The 18993-nt window shown below is 36.2% G+C and overlaps 1 protein-coding gene across 1 annotated transcript; it reads left to right on the top strand.

Moving 5' to 3' along the window:
- Positions 1-13631: 13631 nt before the first annotated feature.
- On the top strand, positions 13632-18400 carry LOC149565203 (TMV resistance protein N-like). The gene is made up of 5 exons (XM_089818751.1): positions 13632-14438; positions 14558-15740; positions 15845-16288; positions 16501-17229; positions 17886-18400. Exons 1-5 carry the CDS (start codon positions 13945-13947, stop codon positions 18318-18320), a joined length of 3285 nt encoding a protein of 1094 aa, XP_089674877.1. The 5' UTR covers positions 13632-13944; the 3' UTR covers positions 18321-18400.
- Positions 18401-18993: the final 593 nt, after the last annotated feature.

Raw genomic sequence — 18993 nt, 5'->3', positions numbered from 1 at the left:
TGAAGAAACATGACTCAAGAAATGCATATGAATTGGAGCTTCCAGATGGTATTCACATTTTTCCCATTTTCAACATTGCAGATTTAACAGAGTATCATGATGATGGTGCAGATGAGGAGCTGGTGTTAGAGCCATGTCCAATTCCTGTTTCTAAGGAGGAGATAGAAGACATTCTGGATCATTGTGTGGGTGGTAGTACGAGAAACAAGCAGTATGAAGAGTATTTGGTCAAATGGAAAGGACGACCGATCGAGGACTCAACTTGGATTTCAGCAGCTGAGGTTTCCCATTTGGGATTTCCTCTACCATTCATAAAGTGACAGGGTCACTTTTCAATCTACCCTGGGTGTCTGATGCAGGAGCATCCAGAGGTATAAGGGCAATCCTGTGTCACCCAAAAAAATATACTTAGACTTATTTTCTGTTTCATGTGTTTTCATTTTTGGATACCCATTTGGGTCAAATAAAGGTTCCAACTCTCACAATTCCACTATCAGTGTGCTAGAAAATCTCAAAAAAATAGGAGCATGTAATTGGGCCATCATTTTGGTAACCTAGAAGGTGTGAATTGGCCAGATGAATGTAATTGTGATTTAGAACATTCCAGAAAAAGAATCAGGTCAAAAGGCACCACGGTTTGAAAGTTATTACAGTTTTTCGAGTTTTGGAGACCTCTTAAGAATGCTTCAAAGTCAAGTTAGGGGCATCAAATGACCTCGAAAAGGGCCAAAAAATGGGGGACGAGTGAAGCCCATCCATGGGGCTATAGAGCACTTCAAGAGCTTTCCGAAAATGTAAACGGTTCGTCAATCAGAGCTACGGTTCAAAAGTTATTCCTCCCAAAAGTTCGGTTACCGTTTCTGGATTCTTCTAGATTTGCGTCAACTTCTAACGCAGCTTCTAGAGCCTTCTATTTGGTTGGTGGATGCCTACTAGAACATTCTAGAATTTATCCCTATTCCTTAACCCTTCGGGGTCTATTTAAGGAGATTATTGGCATTGTAAAAGGTAGTTTGAAGTGGAGTTTGAGAGGAGGTACTGAAAGGAGAAATTATCTCCACATTTATGCTATTGTAAGCCCTTAGGGGATGTTTTGAAGTTTATTTTCTCTATACTGAATGTAATAGCTTATTTTTCAGTTAATACAATTTCACTTTTTCTGTTGTGTCCATTCTGTTCTTGGGTTGTGTCCCCATCAAGTGGTATCAGAGCAGATTTTCCTGAGTATGTAGACAGAGTGTCGACTGTGAGGCAGTTTGCACCAGGACTGTGTGGTTGTGGGTTTGAGTTAGAAAGATGCCTCCATGAAAAGAGTGTGGCGAAAGGGCCAGAGCTATTAATCCTAAGGAGGTTAGAGCCCTCCAAAGGCAGGTACAAGCATTGCAGGAGGAGCTCTGTAGAGGAACAATTGTGGCCGCAGGTGATGAAAGTGAAGATGACAACGAAGAAGACGAAATTGGACCAGAAGGGGAATTTGATGGGGAAGTTCTGAATCATGCAGAGGAAAGGCTTTTTAGGGCCATTACTAAGTTTGGGAAAAGACCTACAATTGAAGTGGGTGTATTTTTAGGAAATTTGAAACCAGATGAGTTGATCGATTGGATCAACGAACTGGAAGAATACTTTGAGTATGAGGATATCAAGGACCCAGATAGGGTTAAGTTTGGAAAGGCCAAACTGAAAGGCCATTCGAAAATCTTGTGGGAAGAGGGTCAATTCGAAAGAAACAGAAGAGGAAAGGAGAAGATCACAAGATGGGATCGCACGGTGGACAAATTGAAGAAGTAGTTCATTCCTATGGACTACGAGCTTGATTTGTTTAAGAAGATGCATGGGTTAAAGCAAGCAGGAAGATCAGTCCAAGAATATATAGAGGAATTTTATTGACTCTTGATTAGAGTGGGGCATGCAGAAGAAAATAAGGAGAAGGTTGCTCGTTATATCAGTGGGTTGCAACCTAGCATCCAGGAGGAATTAAGTCTAGTAAGAATGACCAGCGTTGAAGAGGCATACCAGTTTGCCCTACGAGTTAAAGAGAAGTTGATTAAAAGGTTTGAAGGAAGACAAAGAGGGCACGGTCAACGAGGAAGGGGAAGCGGTAGATCATCTGGAGGCCGCAATGAATCCCAAAAGAAAAATGAAGATGTAGGTACTAGCAGGAACCAGAGGAATGAGGGTTTCAACCGCTCCCATGATCAAGACTTTGGAAATCAGAGAGGAAGAGGTAGAGGACATGGACAAGGAAGAGGAGCCTTCTGTGGTACCTATTTCCATTGCAATGAACAAGGTCATCATGCCTTTGAATGCCCTCAATGACAAGGAAGGACAGATAGGAGAGCTGAGGGCCAAGCTAGGGTTACTCATGTGGATTAAGATGCACAATCATCACATTCAGAGGATGCAGAAAGAGGAGAGACCTTGGTAAATGAAAGAGTCCTACTAAGTGGTGAGATTGAACCAGAACAATGGAGGAGTTTGTTCTGTACCAGATGCAAGTGTGAGGATAAATGTTGTAACGTGATCATTGATGGTGGTAGCACTGATAATTTGGTATCAGAAGAGATAGTCTCTAAGTTGAAGCTCAAGAGGGAGAAACATCCCCAGCCCTATCAGATTGCTTGGGTAAAAGATGATCATAAGGTCCTAGTAAGTGAACAATGTTTAGTAAAATTCAAAATTGGGGGTTACCATGATGAAGTTCTCTGTGATGTCATTCCGATGGATGTTTGCCATCTATTGTTGGGTAGACCATGGCAGTTTGATAGGCATGCAATACATGATGGTCATGCAAACACATACTCTCTAACAAAGGATGGAGTTCGCCACAAATTGAAGCCCATGAAAAAGGAAGGTGAAAAGGTATGTAGTAGTGCTAGGATTTGTCTTGTTGATAGAAGGATGTTTTTAGATGGCATGAAACATCAGCATATGTGCTATGCTTTGATTCCTAGGAAAGATAAAGAAGGTAGTAGTGAAATACCACTTGAAGTTTCAGATTTACTAGGAAAATTTGGAGATATTATCTCTGATAATTTTTGAGATGGATTGCCACTAGTAAGGCAAATCAGTCATCAGATAGATCTGATTCCAAGAGCTAGTTTGCCTAACAAGGCTGCTCACAGGATGACTCCTACTAAAGCAGAGGTGCTAAATAGACAGGTTCAGGAGCTATTGAGGAAGGGCTTGATTCGAGAGAGCGTGAGTCCATGTGCAGTACCTGCAGTACTCGTACCAAAGAAGGATGGAGAGTGGAGGATGTGTACAGATTCTCGAGCTATAAATAGGATAACCATCAAGTACCTATTTCCTTTGCCAAGGATGGATGATCTTATGGACTGCTTGAGTGGAGCTCAGTACTTCACAAAGATAGATCTCAAGAGTGGCTATCATCAAATACGGATTCGAGAAGGAGATGAGTGGAAAACAACCTTCAAGACCAAGGAGGGTCTTTATGAGTGGTTAGTCATGCCCTTTGGATTGACGAATGCCCCAAGCACCTTCATGCGGCTCATGAATGAGGTACTTAAAAAGTTCTTGGGAAAAAATTTTATTGTCTATTTGGATGATATTTTAATTTTCAGCAAGACTTTGGAAGAACATTTACTGCATATGTGTAGTGTCCTTGAAAGGCTAAGGGAAGAGAAACTGTTAATTAATCTGAAGAAGTGTATCTTTGCAAAAAGGGAGTTAGTCTATTTGGGGTTTGTTATATCACCTGAAGGTCTCAAAATGGATCCAGAGAAGGTAAAAGCCATCTTGGAATGGCCTACTCCAAGGTCTGCTACTGAGGTAAGATCATTTCATGGTCTGGTTAGTTTTTACAGGAAGTTTATTAAGAATTTTAGTGGCATATGTGCACCCCTAACTGATACAATAATAGGGGATAGAAAAGAGTTCAAATGGACTGCAGCAGCTGCGAGAAGTTTTGAATTGCTGAAGAAGAAGGTAACAAAACAACCTGTGTTGGCACTTCTAGATTTTAGAAAGGTTTTCCAGGTGGATTGTGATGCCAGTGGCAGTGCTATTGGGGTTGTATTAAGCCAAGAAGGTAAGCCTATTGCATATTTTAGTGAAAAATTGAATGAAGCAAAGAAGAAGTATTATGTTTATGATCAAGAGTTCTATGCAATAGTTCAGGCCTTAAAGAAATGGAGGCATTATTTATTGCTAAAGGAATTTGTTTTGTATACTGATCATCAGGCATTACAATACCTAAATAGCCAAGGTAAATTGAATCAGAGGCATATGAAGTGGGTAGAGTTCTTGCAGAGCTATACATTTGTGTTGAAACATAGCAGTGGAAAATCTAACAGGGTTGTAGATGCACTAAGTAGGAGATAGTTGTTGCTTACAGTAATGCAGGTTGAAGTAGTTGGGTTTGATGAACTCAACAAATTGTACCCCAAGGATCATGATTTTGCTGAAGCATGGAAAGCTTGTAAAGAACCTATTGTTGTAGATAGAACTAAGTGGTTAGACTATTTGATTCAGGATGGCATGTTGTTCAAGGGTAGTCAATTATGCATTCCAAGGAGTTCCATGAGGGAAAATCTGATTAAGGAGAAACACAGTGGAGGGATGGCAGGACATTTTGGTTGAGATAAGACCATTGCCATTCTTCGAGAACATTATTTTTGGCCTCAAATTTCATAGGATGTGAAGAAGTTTGTACAGAGTTGCCAGGTTTGTCAAGTTGCTAAGGGGTTTAGTCACAATACTGGCCTATATCAGCCATTGCATGTTCCATCAAGGCCATGGGAGGACATAAGTATGGATTTTGTTCTTGGATTTCCAAGGACACAAAGGGGTAATGACTCAGTATTCGTGGTGGTTGATAGGTTCTCAAAAATGGCACATTTCATTCCATGCCACAAAACTCATGATGTTGTCCATATTGCAGACTTGTTTTTCAAAGAGGTGGTAAGACTACATGGTCTTCCAAGGAGTATAGTTTCTAATAGAGATACTAAATTTGTGGGATATTTCTGGAGGACATTGTGGAAAAAGTTGAGAACAGACTTGAAATTCAGTTCCACACATCACCCGCAAACTAACGACCAAACAGAAGTGGTAAATAGAAGTCTCGACAATTTGCTGAGATGTTTAGTTGGGGATAAGCCCAAGGGATGGGATTTGATTCTACCACAAGCAGAGTTTTCTTACAATAACTCTATAAATAGGAGTACTAGAAAATCACCATTCCAAATTGTATATGGGAATAGCCCAAGGACTGCACCAAAATTGAGGAAGATAGAGCAAGGGGAGAGGACAAGTGCTGAAGTGGAAGAATTTACTGAACATATCAAGCGTCTACATGAGGAGGTTCAGGCACACATTACCAAGATGAATCAAGAGTATAAAGCTAGGGCTGATCAAAGGAGAAGACATAAGGAATTTCAAGTAGGGGATCTAGTCATGGTGCACTTACGAAAATAAAGATTTCCAGTCGGTACTTACAACAAGCTGAAAATGAAGAAATTTGGCCCCTGCAAAATTTTGAAGAAACATGACTCAGGAAATGCATATGAAGTGGAGCTGGCAGATGGTATTCACATTTCTCCCATTTTCAACATTGCAGATTTAACAAAGTATCATGATGATGGTCCAAATGAGGAGCTGGTGTTAGAGCCATGTCCAATTCCTATTTCTAAGAAGGAGGAGATAGAAGACATTCTAGATCATCGTGTGGGTAGGAGTACCAGAAACAAGCAGTATGAAGAGTATTTGGTCAAATGGAAAGGACGACCGATTGAGGACTCAACTTGGATTTCTGCAGCTGAGGTTTCCCATTTGGGATTTTCTCTACCATTCATAAAGTGACAGGGTCACTTTTCAATCTACCCTGGGTGTCTGATGCAGGAGCATCCAGAGGTATAAGGGCAATCCTGTGTCACCCAAAAAAGTATACTTAGACTTAGTTTCTGTTTCATGTGTTTTCATTTTTGGATACCCATTTTGGTCAAATAAAGGTTCCAACTCTCACAGTTCCACTATCAGTGCACTAGAAAATCTCAAAAAAATAGGATCATGTAATTGGGCCATCATTTTGGTAAACTAGAAGGTGTGAATTGGCTAGATGAATGTAATTGTGATCTAGAACATTCCAGAAAAAGAATCAGGTCAAAAGGCCCCACGGTTTGAAAGTTATTGCAGTTTTTCGAGTTTTGGAGACCTCCTAAGAATTCTTCAAAGTCAAGTTAGGGGAATTAAATGACCTCAAAAAGGGCCAAAAAATGGGGGACGAGCAAAGCCTTTCCATAGGGCTATAGAGAACTTCAAGAGCTTTTCAAAAATGTAAACGGTTCGTCAATCGGAGCTACAGTTCAAAAGTTATGCCTCTCGGAAGTTCAGTTACCATTTCTGGATTCTTCTAGATTTGCGCCGACTTCTAATGCAACTTCTGGAGCCTTCTATTTGGTCGGTGGATGCCTACTAGCACTTTCTAGAATGTATCCCTAGTCCTTAACCCTCTGGGGTCTATTTAAGGAGATTCTTGGCATTGTAAAAGGCAGTTCGGAGTGGAGTTTGAGAGGAGGTACTGAAAGGAGAAATTATCTCCACATTTATGCTATTGTAAGCCCTTAGGGCATGTTTTGAAGTTTATTTTCTCTATCCTGAATTTACTAGCTTATTTTTCAGTTAATACAATTTCCCTTTTTCTGTTGTGTCCATTCTGTTCTTGGGTTGTGTCCCCATCATTGTGGGAAGTCTTCTTTATCTCACTCATTCTCATCCAGATATATCATATATTGGAAAGCTGCCAAGTGCATCCTTCGTTATGTTCAAGGAACTATTAGCTATGGGATTCATTATTCAGCTAGATGTTTTTGGATCTCATTGATTATTTTTATTCTGATTGGGCTTGTGATAACATTGATCGCAAGTATACTTTAGGATATGTTCTCAATTTGGGTTTTGGTACCATCTGTTGGTCAAGCAAAAAGTAATCTTTTATTGCTCTCTCATCTACAAAGGCTTAATATAGAGGGGTTCCATTCATACTATTTGGCTGCAAAAATTTCTCACTGAGTTAGGAATCTCATTTCATCAGTCGACCATCATTTGGTGTGACAATAAAAGTACATTGAAGGTTTGTAAAGATCCAATACAACAACAACGGAGAAAGCACATCGAGATCCATATGCACTTCATCCAATATCTCATCCATGATGGCACATTGATTTGTAGTATTGTCCAACATCTCATCAGAATACTGACATCTTTACGAAGACATTCACAAACCACAAGTTTCAGTTTTTCCAAGATCTTCTCAGGGTGAAAGATGTTATAGCATAGTAATTTTCTTATCTTGTTAGCATCTATTTTGAGGGGGGGGTGTTCGAAATTTGGTCAATGCTCCCCTCGGGACTCGTGACAAGGTCTTAACCGCCTCCTATGTATTATAAGTTGAGTGGTTGTATCGGGCATTGATAGATCGATCTTTTGGTGCAACGACAACCCCACTCTAACAAGTGGTATCAAAGGTTGGTCACTGGTTCAAATCCTCAAACCCTAAAGTAATGCTGAGGGGGAGATTGTTAGAAATTTTGTAATGACCCTTTTTTAGATGTACTTCAATTTTCTCTTAGTCACCAATTTTAGTTACTTCCAATACATGATCTCTACTTGTATATATATTAAATTAATACTTATCCACTAAGGTTTCCAAATCTCTTGAATATAATGAGTGATGGTTTCATATATAGAGTTGCATAATTAAGAATATAATCTTTCCCAATAATATGTTAGTTTATGCTACTCTTTTGTTGTGGGTTTATTTTCCTTGTTGTAAATCAAACTTACAAATCTATTATTATACCCTCTTTATCGATGGGTCCTTTATAACATTGGCATCATTAAATATACGTCGGTCTTGCAAATGGTTTGTGCAGTATTAAATATGCTCTCTCCTTTTTAATTCCACGTTCGCTCATGCAACCTAGTGGGGACGCGTCTACCGTACTTTGTCAAGTTAATAGGATACCTGACGTCTATTGATATCCCTCCAATGTGGCTCGGTAGTCGACCCTTAGTACGGATCCTACTCAATGTGGCTTCTGATGTAGTCCTTGTTCAATGTAGCTTTTCAAAATATGTATCTTCTGCTACGTGGTTCCGTGCACGTTAATGTGTTTGTTCCACACTTTCCTTGGATGTAAGCCTTTTATTCTACGTAAACTTGATGACGCCCTTCGTACCACATTCCACATCCTTCAATATGATTCTGTGGTTGGAATATTCAGATTTTTGTGGGCAACGGCTATCCAGGCAGGAGGATCGACTACCTGGATCGCCGAGCTCCTCAACCGCCATGCTCGTTCCTGCCACGCCGTGGCCCTCCACTAACAGTCACGTGAGCATGTGAAATGGAAGCCCAACTTGGTCTAGGCTGATTAGTAGGTGTAGGTTAGGAAGGGTTAAGGGGTAGTTAGTAATCATTAGTTAGAAAATTAATAAGTTGTGATAATGGTTAGTACTTTATTGTTAATTTAGTTTGGTATTTGGTAAATTATGTTCAATGGAAATGGAAAAGCCAAGTTCAAGAAGGACAAAACAATGGAAATGCCATGTTCAAGAAGGTAAAAATTAGAACAATGAAGCACCTTTAATGTTTGTAGAATTTACATAATTTTTTATTATATCTTTATTTGTTAAATTTTATGATTTGTTTCAATCAAAATTTTTATCTATCACAATTATTTCAATTAAATTAATACTAATTATATATTTCACAAATAAATAGATAAGAATAATTTTTAATTAAACTTTTTAATATTATCTATATAATTTAATAAATACACCATTTAAAACTTTTTTTAAAAAATTAAAATACTTAAAAGTTCACACATAAAAATGAAAATAATTACTTATTAATTATATATATGATTATTAATTAAAATATTTGAACCATTCCAAAATAAATTTAAAATTTAGAAAAAAAAAAAAAAAAAATCTTTTAGTGTAATTGAAAAATGATTAGATAAATTTTTAATACTTTATTATAAATTTTGCTAGTGTTAAACAAAATTATTGATTTATTTAGCTAGCAAAATTTATAATAAAGTATTAAAAACGTTTTCTTTTTAACAAGATTAAAAAAAATAAAAATTGAATGTACTGTTTTATTAAATAGTATTAAATATAAAAAATAATAAGTTCTTGGTAACTTGCGAGGTCTTGGTAACAACGCAATGGTAACTTGTGAGCCTCTCATGTGGGAGGTCTTGGGTTCGAATCTACCTTCGCTTAACATATAATAATAATTAATTCCAACAAATAATAATAATTAATCTCTAGGCTTCGGCTGTTTACTGATCAAAAAAAAAAATTAAGATATTTAAAATAAAAAATAATAATAATAATCTTTATTTTTATTTTTATTAAACATTCTATATTTTTTTGAAACTATACAATAAATTTATTATTTCAATAAATACAAATGTTATTTCAATAAATACAAGTGTTATTTTGAATAAATACGATTAATACAAATGTTTCAATAAATACAAAATAAATTAACCCTGTCAGTGAAACCCTCACTATGGAAGAAGCCAGAGACCTAATACAAAGGAGTGGTATGATTGTCTTCCCAAGATAGGATATCAGCTCCTCTTTCTACTAGACCAGATGAGGAGACAAGACAAATCAATCTCCTTTGAAGATGAAAATTAGCTTGGAGAACTAAGAGGGGCAGGATACAACACTAATGCTCAAACAATGGCTATATGGAGTTTAGCTCTAGAGCATGAAAAGCCTACCCTTATGGAAATCAAAGAGTCCCCTAGGGGAAATGTTATATTTTGGAATGCGCACTCCACCTCCAGTAGATAGATATATGGTTCATGCAAACTTCAATAGCACTGTTGGGTAAGAACAAGATTCCAAATTATATCACATAAGACTGCAGAGTCAGTATTCCATCCTATTGCATGGGTTTGAAACCCTAGGTTCCAGTACTACAGAAACACCTAGGTCGGGATATAAGAATTAGATGATTATATTGAATAAGTTATGGAAAGATGATAACATGATAATGATAGTCTTCGAGTCACAAGGTTTAGTTTTCATAAGGTTTGATTGATATGTTTCACTTTCTGACTTGTTTTTGGAAGAACACCACATTATTGGCACATCCAGAATTTTAACATATTTAACGGTTAAGCCAACCTTAATTACATTTCATTATGTACAACATTTTATTTGATCAATAACGTAAGTTCCATTAGGTTGATATGATACCTAATATTCATTTCATTATACTAGGTTAATCTTTAGGAGAGTCAAATTTTGCATCTCAAGGTTAATCCATCATAACATACTAATACTTAATTTTGGTTATCATCATAACCTATTTAGAACTAATTTAAAACATTAAATATCTAACCCAAATCTACTTACGACTTACAATTGATCTTTAATAGAATCCGACTCATCTTATCAAATTATCAATTAATAATTTACATTATACAACTTGAAACCACAAAAAACATCTTCCTTCTCCTAGAACTATTCAACTCTAACACGTGACCCCTTCTATAACTAAAACCCATTATTAAGTCCATGAACATTGCTAAAATAAATCCCCTAGCAAAATTATATATATATTCAATAATATTCTACCATGGGTAGAAATCTTAAATCATATCATTAATATCCTAACTACATATTCTTGGTTCCTATACTTAACCATTAAAAACAAAATCGATTAGGATAACTTGATATTTATAAAATAGTTTAAAATTTTAATCAAATTAAAAAAATCAAATCATATAATATTACTCCAAATCTAACCATCTAAACACTATCAACTAAGTCCTAACTACTCATTACTGACTATAATAAAATCTCTAAGTATGTACACCTTACTAACATTAGTAAATCCTAAACATATACTAACTAAATCAATAATATACTAAACTGAATCAATACTATAGTAAACATAATTTACCAAATACCAAACTAAATTAACAATAAAGTACTAACCATTATCACAACTTATTAATTTTCTAACTAATGGTTACTAACTACCCCTTAACCCTTCCTAACCTACACCTACTAATCAGCCTAGACCAAGTTGGGCTTCCATTTCACATGCTCACGTGACTGTCAGTGGAGGGCTACGGCGTGGCAGGAATGAGCATGGCGGTCGAGGAGCTTGGCGATCCAGGCAATCGATCCCCCTGCCTGGATAGTCGATGCCATTTTTGTGTGTGTCCCCCTACTTCCTCCTCACTGCTCTATATTTATACGTGTGCCTTCTATACTCGATGTGGCGTGACCCTTGCATGTGTGGTGATTGATTTAATATCTTGTTAATTGCTAGATTATGGATCAAGTTTTAAGTTTATAAATGTTTATTGAATATAAATGTTATTAATGTGTATTATTAATGATGTTATAATGCTAATATAAATTTATATTGTCATCAAATAATTAATAGGATAGCTAGATTATAAATATTTATCTTTTGTGAAGATAGGGTATATTTTTATTATATAATTTTATTCAATGTGCTTTGTAATAGTAATTTATGTATATTGAATAATTGATATATTTTTATAGGGTTTTTGTTACTATTGAATATGTTGTATAATATTATATGTTATTATAAATAACTTATTATGAATGGTAATTTATACTATTATAAACAATTAAGTAGAGTTATTATAATAATAATAATTCATATTATTAAAATTAGATCATAGATATTTATTTACATCAATATTTTTTTCTTTGGGAAATAATCAATAATAGTATATGAATTATTATTAAATCTTATCTAATTATAATGATAGGATTCTCTTTGGGAGGGGTCATGACAAATTTGTTCAGCACACCCCTCGGGATTCGTGACAAGGGCTTAACCGCCTCCGGTGTACTATAAGTTGAGTGGTTGTATTGGGCATTGATAAAGCAGTCTTTTGGTGCAACGGCAACCCTATTCTAACAAGGGTTTCTTCCCAATGGATTTTCCTTCTTTCCCCGTTTTCTTCTCAAGCTAGGTAGATAGCATTAAGGGCCGTTGTTAATGGTTAATTCAAACTACACTGCCCATTTATTTGGGATCACTGCTTGGTGGTTAATTCAAACTCCAAGTTTTCCATAAAACCTTCAAATTATAATGCATTAATTTTGGATCATTGTTGTAGCTCTGTTTGATCCAAATTTTATGCCCACACTGATGTTGTCCATGAAGCCAATTCCATTATTCCCAGCCTTGGTTATGGCTGCCTACACAAGAGTAAGTAGATTATCACAATTCAAGAAATCAATTGCTATTATTTTTAGATTGATTGTTTAACTTTTTTTTCATCAATGTTTTGGATCACACTTTTTGATCTATCATTAGGATCAACATTTCAAATCACACTCTGTGATCCACAAAGTCCAAACTTTACAACTCAACATACAAAATTTCTCTTCCATTTTCTAGAAGACTTGTAGTCTTTCACATTGCTTGGCACTATTCAATGTGTCAATCCTAACAAAATAAAACAATCATCTCTCTACAAAATTCCATTTTTATTTCATTTTAAAGTCAAAGATGTTTTCAAACCAACTCTGCTACGTATTCCTTTTTATATGCAAACTTTTAGATTTATATTACTTTTTAAGTTTTTACCAATAGGATCTATAGTTAATCTACATACAGATTGTCCATTCCTCTCTCTATTCCAACATGACTCTCTTGAGTGATTCTTTAACCTACAAATTAAAAAAGGGCGAAGCTATACACTCAATGTATAGCATTAAAATATTTTAAAATTACTAAGTGAGAGAGCAGTTGGAGGAAAGAAAGATCTCAACTATTCAATTTTTCTAGGCCCAACGAGACAACTAACATGATCTAACTATCAATATCATTATTAACTTTTCTGTTGAATTTCAAGATATAAATATAATCTTTAGAAAAGAAGTTGAGATACTGACTTGGTGGTCAACACCTCCTTGAAGATTCATATCATGGATCAGGTTAAATCTAGCACTTGTATCAAACATTAACAATTCAAGTTAGTGGCATAATCTTTAGAGAAGAAGTTGAGATAGCTGACTTGGTTGTCAGCACAACCTTGGAGATTAGTGCCGTGGATCGGGTTAAATCTAGCACTTGAATCAGACATTAAAAATTCAAGTTTTTGGTAAGACTGCATGTGCTTCTAACAAGTGGTATTAAAGCCTTGGGTCGTGAGTTTGATTCTTCCTTCAACAAGTGCTGAACTTCAATCATTCTGAAAGAAAGATTGTTGAGATTATTGACTTGGTGGTGAGCACCTCCTTGAAATTTTGTATTTCTAAGAGAAGCCCTACAAAAATTCCCTTCATGATTTCTGGACAAACAAGAATCAGACATGATGTATTTGTTCGTACTGAAAAGCCTAACATCTTCATTTTTCTTCATTTTTTCCTAGTCGGCTTGGAGAAGTTAAACCCGCTACAATATCTAAGCGCTTTCTTTGCATTCCCATTGGTCTTACATGTAGATTTTCCACTGGCTACTAGTGGCAGACATAATCTTGTGAGGTGCGCTCCAACTGTACAAGAGCATCTTCCTATCATTGGCTGAGGAAAAAGTAGCTACATCCTGTCTGTCCCATGGTCATAATCAGTCCAAGAAAAATTGTAAGATAGATAAAGAATGAATTCCTAACATTTTTTTTTAATCTTGTTCACACCCATAGACAGCAAGAACCGAAGAAAAATCTGCCGTGGCTTCTTATCCTTTTCCCATTCCGGGTCTTTCTTATTCTTTTCCTATCGTCCTTGAACAAGTAAGGAAAATGGTGGAAGATGAGCATGTGGTAGTAATTTGTCTAAGAAATGTAAGACTGTTACTTACGTTTTAATCCAAATATTAGCTATTGTTGTATCCTTCCTTTCATCAAATTCAGTAGTCTCTGCAATTAAAACGTTTCATACATTTTTGCAATTCTAGTCTTCTATTTCATGGCTTCCTCCTCCTCATCTCCTCTGAAAAGATCGATGGCAAGTCCTAAACTGTATGATGTATTCATCAGCCACAGCCCTGATGTCAAGGACACGCTCGCGAAACAACTGTATGAGCTTCTTCGGGAAAGAGGTTGTCGTGTATCTATGAACCTTGAAGAAATGGAAGGGGGAGATTCTATTCCTGTTGCCAATCGCAATTGCATATGCTCATCTACTGTGCAAATTGCTATATTTTCCAAAGGATATGCAGAGTCTTCATGTTGTTTAAATGAGCTTGTTCTTATATTAGAACAAACTGATGCCCTGTTTATTCCTATGTTCGACGACGTGAAACCTTGGGAGCTTCGTTACATCAACGAGAAATCTCAGTATACTTTAGCCTTCTCTGCTCATCAAAGTAATAGGACCAATCTTGATAGGCTGGATATTTGGAAGAAGGCCCTTGCATCTGCTGCAAACATATCTGGTTATGAGCGCAGCCAGCATCAAGAGTAAGATAACTGCCGTCTGCTTAGAATTTATCATGTTCTCACTTTTTTTTACACTATATGATATTCATTTTAGCTTAATAGAATGAATTTCTAAAGAGATCCTTGGTTTTGGATTTCAGAGATTTGTGTGAAGAGATTGTGTTCCGCGTGATGCAAGAAATGCAAAAGCGGGCACCTTTAGGTGTTGCCAAATACCCTATTGCACTTGATGAAATCGTCAAAGATTTTGAAATGTCTTGTCCACAGACAGCGGGATTGGTTGGCATCTTTGGATTGGGCGGTTCCGGCAAGACCACTCTGGCTAAAGAATTGTTTAACAGGCAGCGCGCAACTACAGAATTTGAGGCATCATCTTTGCTCTCTGATGTGAGAGAATCATATGCCAATCGTGAATTGCACTCCTTGCAAATCCAGCTCTTTAAGGATCTCTTCCATGAGGATGCACATTTTAACAATAGAGATGAAGGAACGGCGCGGCTGAAGTATCGGCTTGCAGGGGCAAGGGGTTGGCGGTTCCTGATAGTCCTAGATGATATCGATCAGCAAGAGCAGTTAGATGCCCTCTTACCTGAACTCCTAGGTATGCTGAGCTCTGGTAGCCTGGTTATTATTACAACCCGTGACCAAAGTGTGTTAATGGCTCTAGATGTTAGTACCCGTTACAAAATGAAGCCACTGGATAGGGCTCATGCTAAAGAGCTCTTCTGTAGCCATGCTTTTCCCACGCGGGATCCACCAACTACATATGAAAAATTGGTTGAAAGCTTTGTTGAATTTTGCGGAGGTTTACCCCTTTCACTTATAGTTTTGGGAGCCCATATTCGTGGGAGGGATGAGCATTACTGGAAGTCAGAGTTGGAAAAAGTGGAGAAGATTCCTTCCGAAGAAATAATAAAGAGACTTAAAATTAGCTTTGATGGTCTGGACGAAGAGGAAAAACAGATATTTGTAGATATTGCCTGTTTTTTCAATAAACACAAATATTTTGACATCCATCGATGGATCTATGCAAAGGAAACTTTTTCTAGCTCTTGGGACGATCCTTCAAGAATTCACATTAGTGCATTCGAAAGGGAGATGTCTTTTGGTGAAATTGTACCCTTATCGATCTGGAAGACATCCGGTTGGAGCGCTGAATATGCAATTCAAAACCTGCAAGATAAGTGTCTGATTGAAGTGAAGGTCGAAGATGTATATTGGTGGAGCATTGAAATGCACGATCACCTCCGCGATCTGGGACGACAAATGGCAGATGATATGGACCCTCCTCGGCTTTGGAAACCAGACACTCTAAGATCTATGGTCTACTTCTTTTCTACATTTTCAAAATTAGAATATTTCAGTTTGTATGTATATATGATTACTTTTCAGCCAACCACACAGTTAACCCTGATTTTTATGTGCAGGAAGCAAAAGGATTTAAACACATCTTAGAAGAAACAAAGTCCAGATGTTTCAATTCAATCTGGGATTCGTCCCTCGCAAGCACACTTATGTATTTTATCGGTAGTTTAAATGACTCTCCCGAGACTCAACTCCTGTGGCTTGAAATCAATAGAGGTGTAGGCTCTTTAGAAGTTCCTTCACAGATCTCTCTACGAAAAATGCACTGTCTAGATGAGACTACCATGACCCAACTCCTTCGTCCATGGATTCCCATACGAATACTTTGCTATTCAAATGACTCTGATAAGCCCCAACTCATGTGGCTTGAAAGGAATAGAGGTGCAGGAGGCTCTTTACAAGAAATTCCTTCATGGATTCCTCTACAAAAATTGCAATATTTAGCTCTGGACGACATGGAAGGGTTGTGGAACAGCTTCCAGCAACAAATGCAGAGCAATTTCCAGGTATTTCAACATTTTAGACTTGGATTCGGAGTACTTCTATTCATTATTATGAGAGATGGATTCATGTAAATGTAAATCACTATTTATAAAATATGAGTCATTAAGTTTGACTCAAAAACTACATAATTGAATCTTGATAACAATATCAAAATTTAACAAATAATATTTACTACTTAACTAATTCCATTCTTGCGGATAATTGTGAATGGCAGGCGAGTTTCGAGTTGAGAAGGCTGCACATTTTTGGTTCTCCTCTGTTGCAAAAGCTTCCAGATTTAAGGCAGCTAGAGAGACTGAATACTCTAGAAGTGGAGAGATGTCATGAATTGGAAACAATATCAGGGTTATCTTCTCTAACAGGGCTTCGGTCTCTTAAACTGTATAGGTGTACCAAATTGGAAACAATATCAGAGCTATCTTGTCTAATAGGGCTTCAGTCTCTTCATGTTGAGAAATGTTACAGAGTGGAAACAATACCAGAGATGTCTTCTCTAAGAGGTCTTCAGTCTCTTCATGTGCAGGAATGTTACAGACTGGAAACAATATCAGGGTTATCTTCCCTGACAGGGCTTCAGTCTCTGCATGTGCAGGAATGTTTAAGGCTGAAAACAATATCAGGAATATCTTCGCTAATAGTACTTCAATTTCTTCATGTGCAAGAATGCCCCATGATGGAAACAATATTCAACTTATCTTCTCTAACAGAGCTTGGGTCCATTCATATGCAGGGATATACAGGGGATTGTTTCAAGTATGAACTAGTGTTTTCTGAAGAGTTCAATGTTGCAAATCTACGTTATCTGGAACGAATTGCAATTCTAGGATGTTGTCAGCTGCAGAGTGTACAAGGCTTTGAAGAGTTGCAAGGATTAAAAAGTTTGGCGATTGAAGTGCCTCAGAATGGATATGCATGGGTACGAAATTGCGTTTATACACTCAGGGTACTACTTTTTCTCAACTCAGAGAATCTTATTTATTGTAAAAGAAATAAATAAATTCAGTTATCAAGATTGTGTAACATTTTTTTCTAATGTTTTGGATCACATTATGTGATCTATCATCAGAATAAAGAATAAAGAAAACTGTGATCTATCATCAGAATAAAGAATAAAGAAAGTTCACAAGCTTTCTTTATTCTTTATTCTGATGATGGATCACAGAACTGTTGACCTAAAGATGTTATGCAATTGATATCAGAAATATTATTGAGAGCTTGAAACGTTGACTAAAAAATGTTGCAAAATTGATACCAGTAATATTACTGATTACTATCATAAATTGCCAAAATTCAGTGTTTTTCTTGGGTATAAAAATGTTGGGTACGGCTTATTTATAAGCTATTTGTTTTTAAAGACTGTTTTATATTTATTGAATCTGTATTAATTAGTAACATGAGATTCTATACTGAATTCAATTGTGTATGTTTTTTTTAACATCAACATTTCAGATCACATTTTACCATCCCCATCAGAATAAGTGATCATAACATTGATGATAAAAAAACATTCACAATTCAATCCAGAAACAAAATCTCATTTGTAAAAATCTAATAATATTAATTAGCAATATATTTGCATTGATATTTTAACTGTTTCAGATGCTACCGTCAGAGTGCACTGTATTGATAGGGAATGCAGTGGAGGAAGCCATGTTTAGATTGAACCTACAGTTATTTTCTGAAATGATTGATGGGCCAGCAATCCATGAGATAGACAAAGAAGATGATACAGTGAACATGAGCAGCTCATGGAGCGCAATTACTATATATGCTTTACTATGTGAATGTGGACAGATTAAAGTTTCTGCAAAAATACAGAACCCGTATACTTACTATTTTAACTCACCAAGAGGAGGCCAGGTGATGTTTACAATTATACTCCCCCAACAAAGCCAACTGCTATTTACTGTTGACGGCCGAGAATTTGGATTTCGGGGTAAAGTAGTGAAGGGTTTTAAGGCCACACTGAATGGAGGGGAAGAAGGGAAAGCTTTAACTGTATTACAAGGCGTTGTTGACAGATTATACAGATAAAAGGGACGGTGGCTATCTCTCTTACAAATTGTATAGATGATCAATTTTCAACAAATCGAAAAAGATTTCTCATTTCAACATTTGATCTTCAAGATGTACATAGTTTGTAGTGAAAACAACAAAAAAATTGGAAAAACAATCACTAAGTTTTCACAAATCTGGAAAAATAAAATTAAAAAGTTTGACTTTGTTTTGTCTTTAGTACATTTTGTGTGGAGATTAGTATGTCCTATTAACTATCTTGTGCAGAAATGTGTTTGTCATCTTTGTATTATTTCAATTTATTTTTAGATTTTAACTGATATTTCAGTTATAAAATTCAATTGCATTTTAGCTCCACTTTAATGTCAATCATTAGCTTTGGGTTTTAGAAAAACTTTGTTTTACTGAAGTTTTTAAAGTTTCTAAGATTTCAACAATGGAACAAAGAATGATTTATCAATGGTTTCTCATCAATTATAAAAACATTTAAAAGCTTTTTCAATTGTATAGAATAGGTCTAATAAATATAGATAGAAGATTTAGGGGATGTGAATTTGCTATAGTATTCTAACTTCATTTTTTTAGTGAATGTCAATCTTATAATTATCATGCATTATACAAATATATAACACATACATTCATTCAAATATAAGACTGTACTTCCACCTCTATTAAATAATCAAAACCTTAT

This window comes from Cupressus sempervirens, chromosome 3, assembly GCF_028749045.1.
Source record: "Cupressus sempervirens isolate cs-2001-9-10 chromosome 3, ASM2874904v1, whole genome shotgun sequence".
Taxonomy (NCBI): domain Eukaryota; kingdom Viridiplantae; phylum Streptophyta; class Pinopsida; order Cupressales; family Cupressaceae; genus Cupressus; species Cupressus sempervirens.
The sequence above is the reverse complement of the archived record's forward strand: the minus strand, read 5'-3'. Positions and strand labels throughout refer to the sequence as shown.